At 33.0% G+C, this 25,364-nt stretch overlaps 1 protein-coding gene across 1 annotated transcript; it reads right to left on the bottom strand.

Annotated features, from left to right (window-relative positions):
• Nucleotides 1-3,729: 3,729 nt before the first annotated feature.
• LOC139502030 (uncharacterized) lies at nucleotides 3,730-19,696 on the bottom strand. Its single transcript, XM_071291353.1, has 3 exons — nucleotides 19,643-19,696; nucleotides 16,382-17,372; nucleotides 3,730-4,256 (listed from the first exon to the last, which is right to left on the bottom strand). The coding sequence occupies exons 2-3, from the start codon at nucleotides 17,351-17,353 to the stop codon at nucleotides 3,810-3,812; spliced, it is 1,419 nt and encodes a 472-aa protein (XP_071147454.1). The 5' UTR covers nucleotides 17,354-17,372; nucleotides 19,643-19,696; the 3' UTR covers nucleotides 3,730-3,809.
• Nucleotides 19,697-25,364: the final 5,668 nt, after the last annotated feature.

Raw genomic sequence — 25,364 nt, 5'->3', positions numbered from 1 at the left:
TGGCCAAAACAAGTTATGGAATCGTATAAAAACAAAAACGGGTGAGTATAAATATGATATTGATTCGATATTAAAAGAACAAGTAAATTTCTATTCCACACTTTTTACGGCTGAAGGGTGGGACAAAAATTGCGGTGAAAAGCTTTGCCAATTTATTGAAAATAAGGTAAGTTCGGACGATAAGGAGATGCTTGATAGTAATATAAATATGGAAGAATTAGAAAAAGTGCTCAAAGATCTCAAGACTAACAAATCACCAGGTGAGGATGGCATTATATCTGAATTTTACATACTGTATTGGGATATAATAAAAAAATGATTTTTTCACACTCCTTCAAGAAATATTTGATAAAAATGTCTTAAGTAAATCACAACATAAAGGGGTTCTTACGTTATTACATAAGGGTGGTGAAAGGGAAAATATTAAAAATTGGAGACCTCTTACATTACTTAACACCGATTATAAAATCATAGCAAAACTTCTTGCAATGAGACTGAAAAAAGTCTTACCGAAAATAATACATTCAGATCAAAAAGGGTTTGTAAAAGGAAGAAACATTAGTGATGCTAACAGATTAATTCAAGATATAATAGACTATATTGACAACGAAGATGAAGATGGAATAATAATATTTCTTGATCAACAAAAAGCTTTTGATAGAGTTGAATGGGAATGGGTGGATTTTGTATTAGAAAAGTTTAATTTTGGGGGGAAATTTAGACAATGGATAAAAATGTTACTCTATGATGCTATTACTTGTATAAAAACAAATGGACATGTTTCAAAATATTTTTCGATAACACGTTCGGCCAGACAGGGCTGTCCAATAGCACCCCTTATATATATTTTGCAAGCAGAACCAATGGCATGTGCAATACGAGGTAACAAGGAAATTGAAGGGATTCAAATACCTGGTGAGGGGGGTAAACGTATAGAAACTAAATTATGCATGTTTGCTGATGACACTCAGCTTTTTAACAAAAATGAGAAATCGGTAGAAAAATCTTTTGATGTCCTAACGCTATACGAAAAAGCTTCGGGATCTAAAATTAATTTTGATAAAACCAAAGGTTTACTTATAGGATCTCTTAAAAGGAAAAAACTAAAATTTAATAAAATTAAATGGATCACAGGTAGTGTAAAAACCCTCGGAGTAAATCACGGATATGAAATTGATAATGATGCTATATTGCAAAGTATAATAGAAAAGATTAAAAACTGTGTCCACGTTTGGAAAAGCAGGAAACTTTCATTTAGTGGTAAAACCTTAATTGTAAAAAATTTCATATTGCCCATGTGTAGTTATGAAATTGAAATGCGGGGAATTCTTGAAAAATATTCAAAAGAAATAAACAATATTATTTGGAATTTTATATGGGATGGGAAAGTTAACCAAATAGAAAGACAGGTTTGTTGTCTTGATATAACAAAGGGCGGAATGGGCATGATTAGTATAGACTTATTCATTAGAAGTAAACAAATAAAGTCTCTTTATCGCATTCTCCATGAACCATTAGAAAGCTGGAATGCGATTGGCAAGTATTGGCTTCGACACTTTGACAACAAGTATAATGATCAGTATTTTTTATGTAAATGTTCAAATATTAAAGGACTAAATATTAAAAATATTCCTTTATTTTATCAGAAAATGATTTTTACATGGTCTAATTTTCTAAAAATTGGAGATAATCCCAAAACTAAGAATGAGGTACTTAATATGAGACTATTTGGTAATTCAAAAATTTCATTTCAAAATAAGCCATTGTTTTTTTCTTCCTTTCTAAATAGTAACATGAAATATATCAAAGACATATGGAATGTAGAAACCAACAAATTTAACAGTTGTTGTTCTATATTTGAAAAACTTGTAGATAAAAGAAACTGCATATCGGAATTTTCAAGAATTAAAAGTGCAATACCAATTGACTTCTTACAAATATTAGAAATTGATAATGAAATTAATAAGAAACCAAACATAGAATTGAAACTTTCTAATGAAATGGTTATATAAGACAGATCTGGGAAAACCATCAAACCAAAAGAATTAAAACTAAAATATATTCGAGACATGATTAATAAGAATATATATCCAAAATGTCAACTTAAATGGCAAGAATTTTATGGCCACGAAATTAATTGGCAAATAGTATGGGGCAATTTGAAAAAAGTTAAAATCACCAATAAAATAAAAGAATTTCAATGGAAATGCATTCACAATATCATATATACGGAAAGTAGACTTAAAAAAATGCAATTGTCAAACGGAAAATGTCATATTTGCCAAACTGTAAATAATACTGAAAATCTGCAACATTTATTTTTCGATTGCAATACAACAAAATTAATCATTAGTAAAATCAAAGATATTTTTACATTATGGAATATTCAATTAGATGATGATAATTTAAAACAGTTTATGCTTTTGGGAGATAGCAGTGGTCACTCGAACCAAAATTTACTTGTAAATCTATTTTTTATTTTGACAAAATGGTCCGTGTGGAAAATAAGAAACAAAATTAAATATGATGGGATAAAAATGTCCTCTACATATATTTTAAATCTTTGGAAATCATACATGATAACACATCTGAAATCTGTACCCTGTTACTTATCAATTAATACATTAGACAAAGAGAAAATAAACACATTAATTAATTTCATACTATAAGTACATACCTTGCAGGAGATAGCAGTCATGTTGTCTGGTTTTTTTTTATATCTCTTTAATTTATATTGATTACGGTAATCCATGGTTTAAAGATGCACTCGATTATGTTAAAATATTATGTGAATCTGGTTTATAGGTGCACTCGTTTATTAATGTTATATTATTTACCACTAGTAGTACATTCTATAAAGATATTCCTTTTTCACTCATTGTCATATAAAAGAATATAAGCATTATTACATGTATACTATTTTTTTTCGGATAATATAGTGCACATTTTTCAACCTCCTGCTTCCCGGACAGTTGGCTTAAATGTAAACGGGAATCCACAGTTTGCATCCTGGGCAACTGAGGAAATTGTAAACAGGAAATATTTGGAATAAACAAGTATCAATTTAAAAAAAAAAAAAAAAATAATCATCAAAAAAAAAACAAAAAAAAAAAAACTTGAAACTTAGTATACATGTTCCCTTTGATAAGATCATTCTAGTTTTAATGCAAAATTAGAGAATTTATTCCAATTTCACGGTCCACTAAACATAGAAAATGATAGTGCAAGTGGGGCATCCGTGTACTGTGGACACATTCTTGTTTAACATGTTTAAAAAAATAAATACAATCTCAGATTTTTTCAAGACATTGGTTATTATCAAACCTGCAAGGGACAAAACTTCAAAATTGTATTTAAATTGATGCTAAAGGAAACATCTAATACACTTTTTGGGTTTTCCATTTCATATTACATGCATAAGTCAACAAATGTGTTTGTCAAAGTTTAACCATAAGTAACATTTTAACAAAAATTGTCAAATACATGTGCAACCGTTGGTTTTCCCGTTTGAATGGTTTTACACTAGTAATTTTGGGGCCCTTTATATCTTGTTGTTCGGTGTGAGCCAATGCTCCGTGTTGAAGGCCGTACATTGACCTATAATGGTTTACTTTTATAATTTGTTATTTGGGTGGAGAGTTGTCTTATTGGCACTCACAACAGATCTTCCTATATCTATATAAACTGTGATGTTCATTATGATAATTATTAATTATGTCGATCAATTGTAAATGATTTTTATGCCATTTATGAACCTGTGGTTTTGGAAATATAAGATTCTATTCTATATTCTTTTCTATTCTATATTGTCAGTTATTTTTGTCTTGCTGGTCAGAAATGGCTTTGACTAGAATTGCCTTTAGTCGGTCCAAATACGGCTGCGTGGGTTGGATATGCATATCAAAACGTTTTAAAAGTTCAAAAATAACATCGTACAACTCATTGAAGCGTATTTCATCAAGTTCATACAACGCAGAGTGCGCCAGTTCATTCCTTGTTAATCTTATACGTTCTATGTCGTCCCCAATAGTTGTATTACATGTTTCGAAACCCGCCCACGACCCTCCCCATCTACCTGTACTTGGTATGTGTTTATTACATCTCCTGTGCAGCGAGTAAAGATATGTTATATCACATCCATATCTTTCACGTTCAAAATTCGGTACGTCTAACTTGTAAAGATCATACAAAACTTCGGCCAAAATATTCAAAACTATTCTTCCCATTCTTGAATAATTAAACTCCTCCTTAGAAAGCTGGAAAAGAAAAGAAAATATAAATTGTTGCATTGATTTAAATCTGGGTTTTACTCATAAAATGAGGTGTATTAGATATCTGACTCATATCGATCTTTGCTATGAGTGTGTCTCAGGCCTTGAAGGCATAAAACTTTGCTCAGTGCTTGGAGCACAAAAATCATGCTCGAAACAAGAAATCAAGCAATTTCATTGGTTGATTTTCGAGTATGAGTACAAAAAAACTGACTCGAAAGTTTTATGACCGCAAGGCCAGATCATTGGAGGTTTACTTGGTTCTAAAATGTGAATCTTACTTTTATTCTCTAAATTAGTATTGTAATTTGTGATTTGTATTGATCACAATCTTTCATTTTTTTCTTTTTTATTATCAGCTCAACATCTCTTGTAACTTTGTCTTATTGTATTTATAATGATTTTCTGATCCTTATTTATTATTGTTTAACAACAGTCAAATCAAAATTAGGCATATAGATACAGTATTATTATATACTTATCTCCAGGTTAATTAAGGTCTTCCCCTACGTGAGGAAAGACCTTATTTTTTTCTAATTAAGGTCTTTCCCCTACGTGAGAAAAGACCTTATTGTTTTTCTAATGTTTTTTTTACTTCCAGCATTTTTTTTTTGGGGACGCCCTCCTACCGCTTATATTGGAGTTATCAATACAAAATTTAAACCATCGATAGACCTCATCATGAACTTTTACCTGATTAACTTTTGTAGGATTTCATCATCTTCTTTAGAAGTTATCTTTCTTTTATTGATTATTTTTCATCATGGCCCCCCTTTTAAAGATATCGTGACCTTATTTGAACAATAGGTAGATCTCATCATGATGTATTACTATATGAGGCTGAATAGGATTTCATCGTCCCCTATGAGAGTTATATCCCCTTGAAACTATTTCTTTCGTTTGCATTTTTCTCAAAAAGTATCAGAGACAGAATCGATTTGAAAACGGCAACATGTACAGGAACAGATGGCAATGTTAATTAACATATACAATCATTTTGTTATTAACCCTGATAAGGAGTTATTCCCCTTGAAAAATTGATTTCGAGAACCGGAAGTCCTAGAGACTTGGGACCTTCACCAATTATCTTGAATTCATGTGACCTTTAATATGCACCCAAGGGCAAAGGTCAAAGAGTGCAAAATAAAATTATGCTGCAATTTCAAGCTTGCATATTAAGAAAACGATAAGAGTTTGCTGCATACATGTATACTGCGTATGAAATGTTCCTCTTGACAAGCTCTACATTTTATACATTAAGTTCAAAAAGGTCCGACCGTCTGTTCAAAAGTTACGTCAACATAACTCTTAAAACTATAGTAACATGTGTATATCTTTTATAAGGTAAAAGATATCAACATATTATAAACTGTGAAGATAATCAGTAATTCAAGACCTTTAATTTGAGGTCAATGTCGGGTCATGATAAAATTTAACCTTGACCTTCAAAGTGTACTATGACCTTGACCTTGTGATATTTGAATGTTCAAGTGGTCCGGAGTTGAATGGGGGTAGTCCCATGTCTCTACGACTTCCAGTTCTCAAGTTTGGTATTGCATCATATATTTGATGATTCATTGTGACCTTGATGAACTGCGAAATTGTCCCAAATCTTTTTCTACAATGTTGTCCTTTAACTGCAGATCATTTATCATTAACAGATGTGAGATATCCATTGTCCTTGTAGAGATAATGCAGTTTGAAATTTTGCCAGCGGAGGCATGTATTTCTGAAGTAACAACAGCTTACCACCTGAAATTTTCAGAAATTGAAGAGTTTAACGTCATGGCTATATGTTTGACCAAATACTTAAAACATTCCATGGAAAAAAAAACAAAAAAATCAATTTGAAATTTTCCAGTTTTGCATTGACTTTGTGAGTTTCATAAGTTCTATCTATATAGTTGATATTGCATCATTTTTAGCACTTTGTCAAATGGGGTCATCTTATATATCAAATTGAAGGTCTAAATAAGCTCTACTTAAAAACGAAAATTTAAAACCCCTTTTTCATCCCAGGGGGAAGGGTTGGGTCATTTAGCGCAAAAAATCAAATTTCTCAGATGATAAGGTTGTCGCATATCAAATGATAGAACATAAAGTATACATTTCAAATATCAAATTGATGTCCACCAAAAATTGGTTGGGTGGGGTTAATGAGTGCCAAAAATATAATCTTTTAAGATAAGGTTGTTGTATATCAAATGAAAGGTCATGATGTGTACATTAGAAATATCAAATTCCTGACCTCCAAAAATGAGTTGGATGGGGTGGGGTTACTAAGTGCAAAAATCAAACTTTCTATAACATGGCGTTGTCGCATATCAAATGAAAGATCATCAAATCTATGTTACATATATCATTCTTCCGAACTCGAAAATGTAGGCGGATGAGGTCATTAAGTGTAAAAGGCGAGAAGTTTCAGAAGGTATGCTTGTCGCATATCAAACGAAAGGTCGAACAAAGTACATTACGAAAACAGCACTTTTACAGAAAAGACCTTTCAATTACAAACAATTGAGATACTAGTTGGATATATATTTCGTATTTCACAACAATCTTTCATATTTTTACCTTGTGAGTCTCCTATACCTATCCGGGTATACATGTAAATTGATTGATCGATGTGTGTTTAACACTTAGTAGCAAATATTTCATACATGTTCAGAACGATCTTCAATATAGGTGGAACAATAGGCTCCCCCAGCGATGTGCTATTTAATTTATTGTACTGAATATTCTATTTTGAATGTATTTTGTATTACCGATTTGAGTTTGCAAAAGGGAGGTTCTCTTAATAGTCACAAAGTTCCATGATAACTGCTTATAGAATTGACCGAAAACTGAAAAAATGCCCCCTTTTTCATGAATACAATCACATAATCCCAAAACGTAAAATCTTGAATTTATAAAAAATCGAAAGTGAGCTTATGGCAATAAATATAGATCGTCCACTAAAGTTCCATGATAACTGGTTAAAGCATTTTCGAGTTATTGTCCGAAAACTGGTATATAAACCACCCTAAAATCTATAATTTATAAAAATCAAAAAGGAGTTCATGGCAATAAATATAAACGATTGCAAATTTGTAAAATGTTTTTAAGTTATTGTCCGCAAAAATGGAAAATCCCCTTTTTAATGTAAAAAAACATAAAAACTCGGAGACTTAAAATCTAAAATTTATATAAAAAAAAAAGAAAGGGTTCATGTAAAAAAATATGAACATTTCACAAAAATTCGTGCGAATTGATTCAAGCGTTTTTGAGTTATTGTCCGACATGTTGACGAAGGACGGACGGACGGACAGACGGACAACGGTATATCTTTTAAAACACGGGCGTATAAAAACAGTACTTTTACGGATTTTACACGGACATTTTATAAGTAGATACACAGACCCTTTTTATGTAGTTATAGGCACTTTATCCTACAGCTTTTGATCCAATCACCAGTTTTATATGAAAAGTATTAGTGAAAATTTTTGGATAACAATTACAGGTTATGTAAAAAAATGATAAAATAAGATAAAGTAGCTTTGATTTTACTGACTGCAAGAATAACTGTAACCCTAAAAAGGGGGGCATAAAATGATTCAATGTGAAGACCACTTTTCGGTTTTCTTAATACATGTAGTAAAAATAGAATCTTCCGAACCGTCTGTATTTAACTATATGGAAATCTGCCTCTTTCTCTCGTCTTCAATGAACTTTGTTCAAGTCGAATTTCAATCGCGCAAAATCAGTTTCAACGTCAAATAAACTATCACTCATTGGAGTTTTGGATGAAAAATGAAAACATATTGTATCACGTGATCAATCCATTTAATCCTACGCTACAATCGTCACAACTCGGCCGATTACGTACCTCATAGAAGAAGAGAAGCGGAGTAACCCGAGGATTGCCGATTGCCTACGCTAATTTCACTTTACTCTAATGAACACGATCATTTTCTTGAACATTTGATTTGCAGAAAATGTGGATCCAAAGTTCAAAACGAGACAAAATCCATTATTTTTTCATAACATTTTATTCCCCATTAAAAAGGATTATTTTTTATTCATATATTTGCTCTTCTGATTTCATATGTTCATGTACATGTTTGCAATTGTCTGATTTCTCTTTCTTATTTCATTTTTATTGGTGAATTTTTTTAATCTTAAAAATATTATTCATATTTTTGTTGTTTATGTATTATTTTGTTTTTGTTTGTTTGTTTGTATATATGTGTGTTTCTTTTTTTCTCCTGTGAGTTGGGGGGAATATGGAGGTATAGGAGCCGGAAAAGGTAGGAAATCCAAGGCGAAGCTGTCTTGACCCAACCCACCGTTATAATTTTTGGTCATTTTATTTGGTTAAAAAGAAAATGGTTATGAAAGAGGACATTAACTTACTTCTAGATAATTACACTATAATTGAGTAAATCAGAAAAGATTTTAATTTTGCTTGTCAGTTTTAAAAGTTGGCACCCCCTTTTCAGTCTGCTTACACGTCACTGGTACATGTATGTAACAAAGTTATAAACATTAACTTTACTCGGCCGATGTAAAACAATTCAAACGAGAAAACTAACGGCCTTATTTATTTTTTTAAAATGAACGAAAAACAAATATGTAACACATAAACAAACGACAACAACTGAATTACAGGCCCCTGACTTGGGACAGGCACATACATACAGAATGTGGCGGTGTAAAACACGTTAGCGGGATCCCAATATTTCCCCTAACCTCCGACAGTGGTGTTACAGTACAACATTAGAACGAACTATAAAAATCAGTTGAAAAAGGCTTATAACTCATCAGATGGACAAAAACACAGAGTGGACGTCACGTGGCTGGGTATAGCCCAACAACAAACAGACACTAGGAACAGTTCTTAGAGTACTCGCAGTTAACTGACAGCTAGTTCAAAGCCACTAACAACTAATAAAAAATCATGCATCTAAGACTAAATTATCAATCCGTACAATATAACATCCAATGGATTTAGTGTAAAGACGTCATCAACCGTCAGTAGTAGTACAGTTGTATTATTATAAATTAAGGAATGTATCTCCCTCATGCAAAGCTCTGATTCCTTTCACGGATTTGGCTATACTTTTTGGAACTCTTGGTTTATAGCTCTTCATCTTTTATATAAGCTTTGGATTTTACATATTTTGGCCAAAAGCATCACTGAAGAGACATGTATTGTCGAAATGCGCATCTGGTGCAGACAAATTGGTACCGTTAATGTTATTTGTAGTACAGAAAGTCCACTTGGGACAGCCACATCCATAAATAATGTGGCGGGGTTAAACATGTAAGCGGGATCCCAACCCTCTCATATTTTTTTTTAAATGATATTTCGTCCTGAATATGCATGAAATGTTTGCCACTGGACGTTAGGCAATCAACAATCAATTGATCAAATTTTGCACTAAACTAGGAATTCAACAAGTAAGTTAACTTTCTGAATTCGTTTTTGTGCAGAAATAAATTCCATAGAATATATTAAGTATGTAAATATATGCAAAGGGTACCTTGTGGTCTTGTGGTATAGTTTATTATCAAATATTTGTTCCATTGTTTGCTTTTCGTCGCCTCCCCACTTGGATTGAAACCAATCATTTGGCTGTTGTCTGCTCTTTGGTTGTTTTGTTGTCTCTTTTACACATTCCCCGTTTCCATTCTCAATTTTATCGTATGTTAATTTTTATTGTATATGCCAGAAAATGTATTGTGTATATGATTGCCAGCATATCCTCTTTTTATTCAAAATAGTGTCTTGCAACAAAATTTCAGTGATTTGATACCTCAAGCTGACTCATATAATAAAATTATTTTAAAGCGTCAACATAATTTCAGTGATTTGATACCTCAAGCTGACTCATATAATAAAATTATTTTAACACGTCAACAAAATTTCAGTAATTTGATACCTCAAGCTGACTCGTATAAAATTATTTTAACTCGTCAACAAAATTTCAGTGATTTGATACCTCAACAATGCTGAAGCGGACTCATATAATAAAATTATTTTAATGCGTCAACAAAATTTCAGTGATTTGATACCTCAAGCTGACTCGTATGATAAAATTATTTTACCGCGTCAACAAAATTTCAGTGATTTGATACCTCAACAATCATGACAAGGCTGAAGCGGACTCATATAATAAAATTATTTTAACACGTCAACAAAATTTCAGTGATTTGATACCTCAAGCTGACTCATATGATCAAATTATTTTAACGCGTCAACAAAATTTCAGTGATTTGATACCTCAACAATGCTGAAGCTGACTCATATAATAAAATTACTTTAACACGTAAACATGGTAAACAAAATTTCAGTGATTTGATACCTCAAGCTGACTCATATAGTAAAATTATTTTAAGGCGTCAACAAAATTTCAGTAATTTGATACCTCAAGCTGACTCATATAGTAAAATTATTTTAAGGCGTCAACAAAATTTCAGTAATTTGATACCTCAAGCTGACTCAAATAATAAAATTATTTTAACATGTCAACCAAAACTGACCATATTTGCTCTTTACTATGTAAATCAAGATACAAAATGATATAGCAGCATAGTAAATCTGACAGCAATATTTTGATGTCAGAATGGATTGCATTATATAAATTTGGCATGTCTTGTTTTTATTCAAAATATTGTCTGGCAACAAAATTTCAGTGATTTGAAACCTCAGACTGACCATGCTGACTCATATAATAAAATAATTTAAACATGTCAACCAAAACTGACCATATAAGCACTTAATCATGTCTATTATATTAATCTATATAGCAGCATAGCAAATCAGCAATATTTTGATTCTTTTCTGTTTACGTAATATAAAACGGTATCAGGTTCGTTCGCGCCCAATACACTTTCGCACCCTACACGTTCGCACTCTACACGTTCGCGCCCAATTTTAATTCAAATTCCAGTTGAATAATTGGGAAATCATGATTGTTGTTATAAATTGCTTTTGTGTAAGTTAAACATTCAAGATTTTAAATGAAAAACAAAAAAGATAATTGTTTTTAACAGCTTGGTCCCTTTGATCTGAAACAATAAAATATAGCAATACACTATAATAATTATAACCAAAACTGCATGATAAAATTTATTCAACACACAAAAAAAAACGAAGTAAGAATCTCACTTTATTTTGAAACAAGTCAATGAAACAAAGTTATAGCAATACACTAACCAAAACGCGATGAAGAGTTATTCAACACAAAATAAAAACAGAATCACACTTTATTTAGAGAGGATTATTTATTTTTTTAACAATACACTATCCAAAACATGATTAAGATTTATTCAACACCTTATTTTGAGACAATGACAACAAATATAAGAATACACTTGCCAAAACTTGATTACAAAGCTATAGTTAAAACGGTCACTGAAGTCAGTATCTGTATCTGTATTTCCCACTTCTGAATATGGATGGGTATGCCATTGATTCATTTTGGCTATTGTTTGATTGGTGCATCTGCGCATAAATAAGTCGTGCTTGCTGAGGTGTGCTCATTTAAACCCAGTGGTTCAGGATGTTTTGTAAGATTTACCATATCGCTAATCCTGGCTGAGCCGGCTGTTTGAACTTTTGATGCATATAACAATCACTTTTTCATGGTGGCGTCATATATTTTGTTTTATGACGTCAAAATTTTACGGGAACCTGTGTGATATCTATTAATGGCAGACAAATAGCGATAAGGTTTATCAAACTAACCCAGTAGTACATCCCCCAACAATGTGACTGACATGAGAGATTTCCTTTGTTATTTATAACTACTTTCATGACTTCATAATGAAAATAATGAGAAGTTCTCTTCTTGGAAAAGTATACTGTTACATGTAGTATATTATGTCGGTTGGTTGATTTTGTTGGTAGCTAAATTTCAAGTGGCAAATATTTCATTCCTGTTCGCATTTATACTTTTTAGAACGTTCACGATATCATTTATAATCCATAATGACAAATCTAACACAATTGACGAGATTGTCAGTCATAGTTATACAACACCTTATGTGCAATACATGTAACACTGTACAGTGTACAATTTTCTTTTGGACATTTTCTGGAAAACAGAATCGTGAATCCAAGGCAAACAAACGTGAATTACGAAGGAATATTTATGAAGAGCCTGTCAAAAATGGGGAACGAAGCAACGTTAAAAATGATGTTGATAACCCATGATATAAAAATAATGTTCCTATGCGCGGATAACCTCTGTATACGGCTTCTACTTAAAACAAAATCATTTATTTTAATTTATGATAGCTGCAAGTGATAACAAGTGACCAATCTTATAGCCATTGATTGTTCTCTATAAATAAGAATATGAAAAAATAAAATAATTAATAAATTAATAAACACATTGAATTTTTTTTTCGTATTCTTATCTATAATATATATTTAGTCTACCCGCGGGTATAGTAATTTGCTATTCTGGAAAAATATTAATTAAGATTATTATTATTGTTTATGTTTACAATCCGAAAAATTAAAATAAAAAGAACTTCGATTTCCACCAATGAAATGTCGCACACCATTCATTCACACCATTCCCGGTTGCACGTTACACGATTACACCATTCCTCATACACCATTACAACATTCCCCTTACACCATACACCTTACACCTTACACCATTGCACCATACACCTTACATCATTACACCATACACGTTTTTTTTTGGGAAGTTTACACCATCCAAGGGCTGTAGATATATTCGAGTACAAAGTTAAGACCCATTTCCGGAATCTGCTACCAAAATTAAAACAAACCAATCAATTCTTTTGAATAAATTCCAATTCTAGCGTATCAAACGCTTTTTCAAAATAAACTAGTAATATAAGACCTGGACAATTCTTTAACGTAGTATACAATATAATATAAGCAACATTTTCGTCTGGTCCAGATCTATAAGTTTTGGGAGGAATAATTTCATTCTTTCCGCAATAACTTTGGCAAATAATTTGTAATAAAAATTTAAGAGAGAAAGAGAACGCCAGTTCGGCAAGAGCGTCTTATTTTTTTCTCTCTTTAGGATAAGAGTCAGAATATTCCGCCTTTGGTCTCTTGAGAGGGTTCCGGTCTCAAAGAAAGGAATATTCATAGCTTTCTAAAACTATTATCTCCCCATCGCAAACTACCGGTTCGCAAACTAGATAAAATCTTATATAACAAATTTCATCTTATGTACTGCTTGTTATCCCATGTATCATAATTATGACAAATACAATTTTATATTTATATTTACATTTTTCCTTTTTTGGTTTCAATCAGATATAAATAAAAATTGATAAATGGGGTCACTTGTGTAGTGCAGTGACAAATTCAAAAGGGACACATTACACAATTCAATGATAAAAATAATCATATTTCTTACTGAATAGATCAGAATGGCAAAAACAAAATACAGAAGAAAGAAATAAGAAATAAGACCACCCCCCCTTTACACACACCCTCGTTAGCTGTTTTTGTATTCAAAAAGAGTATTCGTTCAAAGTGTTGTTGATATTTTAACGGACGAGAGGACATGGTAAAATATACCATGTCCTCTCAGCCGTTATAGTAATTTCATTTCAATGAAAGAAAGTATTTTAAAACTTTCCTCCCTGTGCAATATGTTATTAAACTTGTTAGGCAGAATATTTTTCAGGAATACTTGCATAATTCTTTAATCGTACTAAATTCTGTATTAAATCTATAATAAAAGTGTCATATCTTGATTATTGAAAAGTATCTAAACATCGTCCTAATTCGCCATCCGTAATAAAAAAAAGTCCGGACGTGAAAGAAAGCACTCTTCACGGTTTACGATACACTTACGATGATACACAGGACGTAACTTGCGATCAACTTAGTAGTTCTTTACGATGCCTTTGTGAAACACACGTAACGGGAACCTAGAACCACACGTAAACTGATACTATGATTGTAAGTTAAGAAGGCTTTGTGAATAGGTGGTCAGAACGGTTTTTTTTTCATGTTATTTTGTAAAATTTAAACAAGCACACCAGCACCGGTCGCGGTCAGGCCCAAATAACCTGCCTAGAAAATTCTATCGCATGCATGACAAACCTTACCACCGTGAATCAAGGAAGGTTATCATGGTTATGAATACTAACCCTCCAGTTATGACTTCACTTCACAAATTCTGCGGTTAAATTTTATTGTATTTTTAAACTCATCTAGACCAATATAAAAACGAAGATGTTGTATGATTGTTAATGGGACAACTATCCACAAGAGACCAAAATGACACAGACATAAACAACTATAGGTCACCGTACGGCCTTCAACAATGAGCAAAGCCCATACCGCATAGTCAGCTATAAAAGGCCCCGATATGACAATGTAAAACAATTCAAACGAGAAATCTAACGGCCTTATTTATATAAAAAAAAATGAACGAAAAACAAATATGCAACACATAAACAAACGACAATGAATTACAGGCTCCTGACTTGGGACAGGCACATACATCAATAATGTGGCGGGGTTAAACATGTTAGAGGGATCCCAACCCTCTCCTAACCTGGGACCAGTCTGAGTACAACATAAGAACGAAGGAAGGTTATCAAACTCAGTTTGAAAAACATATATATTGTATTCACACTAGTTTAAATTTGGCATATGCAATACAAAATGAGCAAATGTACACTATTCAAATTGACAGATGTATAAGTGACGAAAGATACCAAGGTAACGTTGAAAGATTGTAGGTCGACAAAACTCCACACAGATATCTTAAAACTGGACAAAATTAACCCCACCCAAAACTAGGGTGCTTTATTGCTCTAACATGCATGTACTTTAATTTTGTGTATCATAAATAAATATAGGACAAGCTATAATAACAAAAAAATTAAAGAACACACAAGATACAATATATTTTCAAATCAATCTAATCCACGGTATTTAGGTTGATCACTTCACAGAATGAATAAGTTTACCCAACTCTCGATATTGTGTTTCCATTAATGCATCTACCTGCTTATATATATGAAAACATACATATACCGGGTGTTATTGAAAAAAAACACTATTTGTTATGACTTAAAAAAGGGTAATGAAATTCTTGCTGTGCAGAGAATGGAGATGGGATATGTATGTGTCAAAGAGAAAAACAGCTTGAACAAATACCACCTCAGAACAAAAATATGGAGCACTATGTTAATTAAGCACCAAAGGGTATTTTATGCCCAAAAAAAAGTTTTATTAAATCAAAAAGAAAACATGAAAACGTATGTTTAAAAACAAAGATAATACATATGAAAAATATATCTTTAGGACATATGAACATCAAATTATTTTTTTAAATCAAACGTTTTTCACTTGTTTTTTTATATGTTTCTCATATGTTCAAAAACGTTTCCATATTTTTTCAAACATATGCAAAGTTTTTGGATGTTTTCATATGTATTTGAAACTTTAGGTTATAAAAATAATTAAGCGAAAGCGGAATTGTGACATGGTCTAGTAAAAAATTGAAAACAACACGTTTATTAAATTCCTTGCACTTCCGAAGCACTTTTCTGGATTTACCTTCACCAGGAATGCTCAAAGCCAAACATTTGAAATCCGAAGATGGATAAGTACCGAAACCGTTGAAGAGCTATATGTAAAAAAAAAAAACTAAAATAAATAGCCAAATTCATCTAAAGCCAACTTTGCCTAAGGGAGTTGAAACCTTAGTTTCTTAATAATTTATAAATTTATAAACGGACGATTTTAGTAAAGTTTGTTAAATCATGGCAGTACCGAAATACTGACAACTGAGATGATGGTACCCTCGGGGACTAATAGTCCACCAGCAGAGGTATCGACCCCGTGATGTAAAAAATTGAAAACAACACGTTTAATAATTTCTTGCGTCTGAAAATGACCCCAAAAAATACCAGATGCGTGATCGCTTCTTCATATAAAATGTTTATATCCACAAATTTTTTTTATAGTGTACATATGTAGATCTATTCATTAAATGGTTGTTTGATGTATATATATTTATAAAAAGCATATGTTCCGATTAATTTATCACTAAGAGTCGATAGCTTTTTCATCCCCTTCAACAAATAATAATAAATGAAATATAAATATTTACCAGATGAATGTACTGTTGTCTGGTTTGCAATTCCATCAAATTTTGGTACTTATTAAATAGTTTTTGATCGAGGAAACCATTCATTGCTTCTTGTAATTTCTGCTTGAATTGTGTTTCTTTGTTACACACTTTAGCAATGTACATGATCAAACGTTCTATCTTTACAACTGATTTGATATATTCGTTATCCGACATTAAACATTCATTAGCATGACCGTAGTTTTGATTCCTAATTTGAACCATTGCTTCAACAACTTTTCGTAACTTACAGAAGTACTGCAATATGATTCTATTTACATTTGGATTAAGATTTGCTGGTGTTATGCCAGGTTTCGCCATAACGGAGCAGATACTGTTGCTACTCCTTGTATGATAGGAACATGGCAGCAAAATGGAACTAAACATCTGATTCCAGTCACTTTGATTCAACCTTGAAGAGTTTGTTGGGAGTGTATATCCTGGATGACATTGACAACATGCTGTGTTGTTCTGCCATACATGGTATATTCCGTGTTTGTTGTGGTTGAGAAAATCTTCTAACGTTATTGACTGAAACTGAAGACAGCTAAACCAGAATACATCGCTGCAAAAGTTGACCAACAAACATCTTGCTAGGGTAAGGTCTAGCACATCAGTACATAGACCTACCTTTGCCTTACTGCAACAGAAGTCATCTGATGTTCTGGCTGTATTATGACATCGTAATTTTGATGACGATCGGTCAAACAACAAGTCCATTTGTGGTTTATGTATGATACGTGAACGGTACGGAAACCTTCCGGGTGGGCACTGACAACATATTGAATTGTTATATAAATGAAATAGTTCATGTTGATTTGCGTTAACAAACTGTTCAAACGTTTGTCCTTTATTTGTTATGTCCAGTTCGACCAAAGACACAAGAGCATCTTTACAGTGGTCAACAACTAAAATGACATTCCGTAGGAAATTTTCTCGTTTTTTTGAAGTCATGTTAACTTTAAGTTGAATTCTAAAAATAAAATCAAACAGTAATCTTCATAAAAGATTTATAAAATTGTGCAGAATATGTTATTCAAGTCCGCAAGTTTTTGTAGAAAGTCGGAATCATATTCCCCGTAAAACTTTATAGTCCAAGAAATGAAAAAAAAAGATACAGGAAGTATTTTTCATACCAGTAAATTAAATCCCATATTTAAATCAGTAGTATTCTAAAAAGAAAGTAAAGCTATCCATTTGGACAACCAATTGGTCAATATACGGTAATCAATTTTCCTATGTCACATTTAGATACAAAAGATACAAATATTTGATATTAAAGATGTGAATGAACTCCTGAATTTAGATATTTCAATAACATTAGAAAATATTGTATATTAATGAAAATACTGTTTCAGCGATTGGTTCCTAAGGTTTTGTTTACGGTTAAAAATATTAGTGATTTGATTGGTTAATTTGTTGATAACGTATTTTCAACAGTACCGATGGTTAGTATAATATCTGAAACGTTAAAGACATTAGTAGTATAACACTGTTCAACTGTCATAATTCAATAAAGCAAAAACAAATCCAAATAACACTAGCAAAAATAAAAGAAGGAAAAAAATCAACTATGAGAGGAACACAACGAAACAATAGAAACACTGAACTACAACAAAAGAAAACGCCAACATACATGAAAACGAATTGTAGATAACAATTGTCATTTCCCTGAAATGGTACAGGACATTGAGGGTAGAACCTGGTCGAATGGCTACCCAAACCTCCCGCTTGTATGGCAACTTTAAAAATCCCGCTAAAATGACAGCACTACTTGCTAGTCATAACAACTCATTAAAGGGCAATTTAGGATTTATCTGATATTTTTTGTCAAAATAAATATGTATATCTTGACATTGTGAACAGATTTTTCTTTTTTTTTTTAAAGTTAAGGCGAATTAGCCAATTTATAATATGTTACCCTGATTTCTATTCCTATGCATGTCAGCTATAATATAATGCCTGCGCTACATTCGACACAATTTGTTTTTCAAAAACACTAAAATGATCGTGGTTGGAATTGTACCTATACTTATTATTTATTTATAGTCCATCGAATTTTTTTTTTAAGTTAACGGTCGACTGACGCATTACGCAAGAGAACAACTCACAATAATAAAATTGTCCTAATATCCAGTCTAGATAAGCTCACCAGGCACTATTATATACAAATATATAAACAATTTAAAAAAATTCTAAAATACAAATTGTAAAACGTAGTAAAATGTCAGAAATATTTCGATTTATCCGAATTTTTCACATATCAAAAAATAAAATAAAACAAAAACTTTAAATAGAAACAACACAATTAAATATGAAGTTTAAAAATAAATGATATGTAATAAATCAAAATAAAGATGATTATATAAACAGATTGCGAAGAATGAATGACATAATCTTGTTTTTTAAATAGCCTCTCGGTAAAAAAGCAAAAACAAATAATTCGAATTGAATATAATAAAAAAGAAAATTAATTAAGAATTACAATTTTACTTTGACTTTAAGGAAATATACAAGCAAGAGTGCAGATTACTTTCCGCGCGCGACGTCTTCTTCAAGGAAGATAATCCGTATTGAATTTCAGCATTCCGTATTAAAAATACAAATTGATTCAAATCTTACTTTTTATAAAAAGAATTATCAATGACCATGGCTGTGTTAAACAAATTAAACTGTACATGCGCGCGCTTCGTCCTCACAAGACTCATCAGTGACGCTCAGACCAAAACGGTTCGAAATCGAAAACAAGAACAAAGTAGAAGAGAATTGAGAACCAAAAATTCCAAAACGTTGTGCCAAACACGACTATGGTCATCTGCCTGGGATAAAAAAAAATTCTTAGTAATAATAATAATTCATACTTTTGCAAACAGTAAATTTATTAAAATGACTATATATAATAGATATACGTTAACACTAAAGTGGTGACTAACTACAGAATAGAAACGAAAATCATAAAACAAACTGAATCAGCACATAGAAAAAAACAGCCTTCAAAATATACAGCAGGTACATCAAATAAGAGATGTCAATTTGATGTATTCCAATAAATTAAAAAAAAGCCGCCATTGATATACAATTATTACTTCCGGGACAAAATATGTAATTTCAGTTTAGTATTTGATTTGGGTTTGCACCTGATTTGATCCTAATACCATAATGAGTGGTATAGATAATGAAACCCTCTCTCGTGTACCAAGTTAAAAGCTTGGTATCCTTATATATATTTTATCATATACAAACCTTTCCGATATAAGTGACTATCTAGATCTGTAATGGACAATCCTCGTTTTGGAATGTGGAAATACTAGTTTCTAAATTTGGTAACATGGTTGGATTTCACATAATATCTATTTTTATCTGTCTGATTAATGAAGTCGATAAAGCATATTTTATTTCAAATTCGAAGTCCTTGTTGGGCATACAGATACATAGATTTCATAATAAGAACAGGATGATCCTAAAAGAGATATTAATAATATGTTCGATTTAAAAGGTTTAATTACAGTTAAGTAGTTTTTTTTATGGGGTTCGTTGTATCTTTTGTCCCTCTTTTAAATCCCTTCGATACTGTCATAATGCAAAATATTTACAGAAATGATATGCTAACATATTTCTTATTTCATAGTAATAAAATTGAGAATGGAAATGGGGAATGTGTCAAAGAGACAACAACCCGCCCAAATAAAAAACAACAGCAGAGGGTCACCAACAGGTCTTCAATGTAGCGAGAAATTCCCGCACCCGGAGGCGTCCTTCAGCTGGCCCCTAAACAAATATATACTAGTCCAGTGATAATGAACGCCATACTAATTTCCAAATTGTACACAAGAAACTAAAATTAAAATAATACAAGACTAACAAAGGCCAGAGGCTCCTGACTTGGGACAGGCGCAAAAATGCGGCGGGGTTAAACATGTTTTAAGTTTGCATGACATTTGAGAGTATAAGTAAAATGGGTTTGTTTTCATTGGTGAAAATACAATAAAATATATGTCGATTGTTTAACCATTGTTAACGATAAATAGCTTTGATTATGTAATTGACATGATTAAGTATTATAACAGCGATAAAGCTATATATAACATATTTATTAATAAAATTGAGAATGGAAATGGGGAATGTGACATGGACGTCAAGTTGGTTACCTATTCCCTATTCCCTATTCGTTACCTATTCCCTATTCCCTATTCGTTACCTATTCGTTACCTATTCCCTATTCCCTATTCGTTACCTATTCGTTACCTATTCCCTATTCCCTATTCGTTACCTATTCGTTACCTATTCCCTATTCCCTATTCGTTACCTATTCGTTACCTATTCCCTATTCCCTATTCGTTACCTATTCGTTACTTATTCCCTATTCCTTATTCGTTACTTATTCGATTTTTAATATCCTTCCCCCTTTTTAATTAAGTCTCCCAAACAAAGTTTGGAGACTTATTGTTTTTGCTCAGTTCTTATTATTTTTATTATTCTTCTTCTTCCTCTTCTTCCTCTTCTTTCTCTTCTTCCTCTTCTTCTTCCGCCACTTTAAAAATGAACTTGTCCGCAGCATTTCTTCAAAACTACTTGTCAGATTTACTTAGGGTTTCATAAAATGTTAGACTAATATGTCTAGGTGAGCCATCAATAGTTCATTTGTGCATTGGGGTCTATTAAGGGGTATTTTGGGGGGCAGAAAGAAGGGAGGGGTTTACTATAGAACCCTATGGGATTTTATTTTCTAAAATTTTTAAATGAATATAACTTGAAAACTGTAAGTGATAGATACATGCAGTCTTCAGAAATGATTAAAGGACAATAAAACAAATCACATGAAATATAGGGGAGTCCCTGGGGGGGGTCATCCCTACCCCCTTCAATTCGAGAATATGCTTTTAACTTGTAAACGGTCCAGATCCCCACCCCTAAACCATGTATATTCTTGTATGGGACAATAAAACTAATCAAATGAAATTAAATAAAAGTTCCTGGGGGTCACCCCCACCCCGTTCAATTTGAGAATGTACTATTATCTTGTAAACGGTCCAGATCCCCACCTCTAAACCATATATATTCTTGAATAGGACGATAAAACAAATCAAATGAAATTAAATGGAAGTCCCCGGGGGTCATCCCCACCCCGTTCAATTTTAGAATGTGCTATTACCTTGTAAACGGTCCAGATCCCCACCCCCTAAACATATATATTCTTGTAGGGGACAATAAAACTAATCAAATGAAATTAAATGGAAGTTCCTGGGGGTCACCCCCACCCCGTTCAATCTGAGAATATACTATTATCTTGTAAATGGTCCAGATCCCCACCCCTAAACCATATATTTTCTTGTAGGGAACAATAAAACAAATGAAATGAAATAAAAGGAAAGTCCCTAGGGGGTCACCCCACCCCCTCTTGTTTGAAAACTTATAAACGGTCAACATCCCCACCCCTAAACTATATATATTCTTGTAAGGGACAATAAAACTAATCAAATGAAATTAAATGGAAGTTCCTGGGGGTCACCCCACCCCGTTCAATTTGAGAATGTACTATTATCTTGTAAATGGTCCAGATTCCCACCCCTAAACCATATATATTCTTGTATGGGACAATAAAACAAATGAAATGAAATAAAAGGAAAGTCCCTAGGGGGTCAGCCCACCCCCTCTTGTTTGAAAACTTGTAAACGGTCAACATCCCTACCCCTAAACTATATATATTCTTGTAAGGGACAATGAAACTAATCAAATGAAATTAAATGGAAGTTCCTTGGGGTCACCCCCACCCCGTTCAATTTGAGAATGTACTATTATCTTGTAAATGGTATAGATCCCCACCCTTAAACCATATATGTTCTTGTAGGGGACAATAAAACAAATAAAATGAGATAAAAGGGAAGTCCTGAGGGGGTCATCCCACCCCCTCTTGTTTGAAAACTTGTAAACGGTCAACATCCCCACCCCTAAACCATATATATTCTTGTAGGGGACAATAAAACAAATAAAATGAAATGTAGGTAAAGTCCCTGGTGGTCACCACCACCCCCTCCTGTTTGAATACTTGTAAATGGTGGAGATCCCCACCAGTAAGCCATATATATTCTTGTATGGGACAAAAAATCAAATCAAATGAACATGGGACCATATGAATTGCGAGTTATGAGTCACCACCACCCCCTCCTGTTTGAATACTTGTAAATGGTGGAGATCCCCACCAGTAAGCCATATATATTCTTGTATGGGACAAAAAATCAAATCAAATGAACATGGGACCATATGAATTGCGAGTTATGGGAGCTTTGTTTGGGAGACTTCGTAACAGCATCCTGTTACAATTACTTCTTGTTGTTTATACTCTTATATCTGGTAAGTTCTAAACTTGTTGAGGAAAAAATGATCTTTTTATGACCTATTTATATGTGTTTGTGCTCAACCGATCCTTTTACTTTATGTTCGATACTCATTTGTTCCTTATTTGATTTTTATACGTTCTACCTTTTAACTGCTTTATGTCCGTATGTTTGAAGATGGATCTTGGTTCGAAGGAATGTAATCACCGTGTTAGCGCTTGCATAAAAAAAAAGATGTGGTATGATTGCCAATGAGACAACAACCCACAATAGACCAAAATGACACAGAAACTATCAACTATAGGTCAATGTACGGTCTTCAACAATGAGCATAGCCCAAACCGTGTAGTCACCTATAAAAGGCCCAGATATGACAATTTCAAACAATTCAAACAACAAAACTAACGGCCGTATTTCATATACAAAAAAATAAACGGAAAACAAATATGTAACACAAAAACAAACGATAACTACTAGTACTTAATTTCAGGCTCTTGTCTAGGGACAGGCACATACTAACATAATGTGGTGGGGTTAAACATGTTAGCAGGGTGTACATCGTTTCGGAGCATGCTATAATCTTGTTTAATTCGTTCCATCACTCGCTTATAATTCGCTTATAATACGTGTATCATACGTTGCACCTTTTAAAACATGATTTTCAATTGTTTTGTTGTCTCTGGTGGTAGATTTGGATTCTTAGAGGTGATATAACTCTATAAGCGCATATGTACCCGTTCCAGCGCTCGGATAATACCCTATTTAATATTCGTTACTTATTCGCTTTTAATACGTTTCTTGTACGTTGCACCTTTTAGAAAAGGATTTTCAATTGTGTTCATATCTCTGGTGGTAATAATGTGTTCTTATAGATGAAATATCCCTATTAGCGCGTATGTACCCGTTCCAGCGCTTGGATCCAACCCTGTTACTTATTCGTTCCTTATTCGCTTTTAATGCGCGGGGTAAGTATACGTTGCACCTTGAAATAAATCGTTCTTTAATTGTGTTCGTGTCTCTGGTGGTAACAATGTGTTCTTAGAGATGAAATGACCCTATTAGCGCGCGTGTACCCGTTCAAGCGCTCGGTTAATACCCTGTTACCTATTCGTTACCTATTCGTTACCTATTCACTTATAATACGTTTGTTGTACGTTCCACCTTTTAGAAAAGGATTTTCACTTGTGTTCATGTCTCTGGTGGTAACAATACGTAATTAGAAATGAAATGACCCTATGAGCGTGCATGTACCCGTTCCAGCGCTCGGTTAATACCCTGTTACTTATTCGTTCCTTATTCGCTTTTAATGCGCAGGGTATACGTTGCACCTTTTAGAAAAGGATTTTCAATTGTGTGCATGTCTCTGGTGGTAACAATGTGTTCTAAGAGATGAAATGACCCTATTAGCGTGCATGTACTCGTTCCAGCGCTCGGTTAATACCCTGTTACCTATTCGTTACCTATTCGTTACCTATTCACTTATAATACGTTTGTTGTACGTTGCACCTTTTAGAAAAGGATTTTCAATTGTGTTCATGTCTCTGGTGGTAACAATGTGTTCTTAGAGATGAAATGACCCTATTAGCGCATATGTACCCGTTCCAGCGCTCGGTTAATACCATGTTACCTATTCGTTACCTATTCGTTACTTATTCGCTTTAAATACGTTTGTTGTACGTTGCACCTTTTAGAAAAGGATTTTCACTTGTGTTCATGTCTCTGGTGGTAACAATGTGTAATCAGAGATGAAATGACCCTATTAGCGTGCATGTACCCGTTCCGGCGCTCCTTATTCGTTCCTTATTCGCTTTTAATGCGCAGGGTATACGTTGCACCTTGAAATAAATCGATTTTTAATTGTGTTCGTGTCTCTGATGGTAACAATACGTAATTAGAAATGAAATGACCCTATGAGCGTGCATGTACCCGTTCCAGCGCTCGGTTAATACCCTGTTACGTATTCGTTACCTATTCGTTACTTATTCGCTTTTAATACGTTTGTTGTACGTTGCACCTTTAAGAAACGGATTTTCAATTGTGTTCATATCTCTTGTGGTAATAATGTGTTCTTATAAATGAAATACCCCTATTAGCGCATATTACCCGTTCCAACGCTCGGATAATACCCGGTTACTTATTCGTTCCTTATTCGCTTTTAATGCGCAGGGTATACGTTGCACCTTGAAATAAATCGATTTTTAATTGTGTTCGTGTCTCTGATGGTAACAATGTGTTCTTAGAGATAAAATGACCCTATTAGCGCGCATGTACCCGTTCCAGCGCTCGGTTAATACCCTGTTACCTATTCGTTACCTATTCGTTACCTATTCACTTATAATACATTTGTTGTACGTTGCACCTTTTAGAAAAGGATTTTCAATTGTGTTCATGTCTCTGGTGGTAACAATGTGTTCTTAGAGATGAAATGACCCTATTAGCGCATATGTACCCGTTCCAGCGCTCGGTTAATACCATGTTACCTATTCGTTACCTATTCGTTACTTATTCGCTTTAAATACGTTTGTTGTACGTTGCACCTTTTAGAAAAGGATTTTCACTTGTGTTCATGTCTCTGGTGGTAACAATGTGTAATTAGAGATGAAATGACCCTATTAGCGTGCATGTACCCG

Source organism: Mytilus edulis, chromosome 13 (genome assembly GCF_963676685.1).
Source record: "Mytilus edulis chromosome 13, xbMytEdul2.2, whole genome shotgun sequence".
Lineage (NCBI taxonomy): Eukaryota > Metazoa > Mollusca > Bivalvia > Mytilida > Mytilidae > Mytilus > Mytilus edulis.
The sequence above is the reverse complement of the archived record's forward strand: the minus strand, read 5'-3'. Positions and strand labels throughout refer to the sequence as shown.

Excerpts from the sequence above, each read along its gene's own strand:
- LOC139502030 (XM_071291353.1), bottom strand. The coding sequence starts at position 17,353 with ATGACTTCAAAAAAACGAGAAAATTTCCTACGGAATGTCATTTTAGTT. Across the intron at positions 4,257-16,381 it reads GACAACAGTACATTCATCTG|CTTTCTAAGGAGGAGTTTAA; the intron begins GTAAATATTTAT and ends TTTCTTTTCCAG.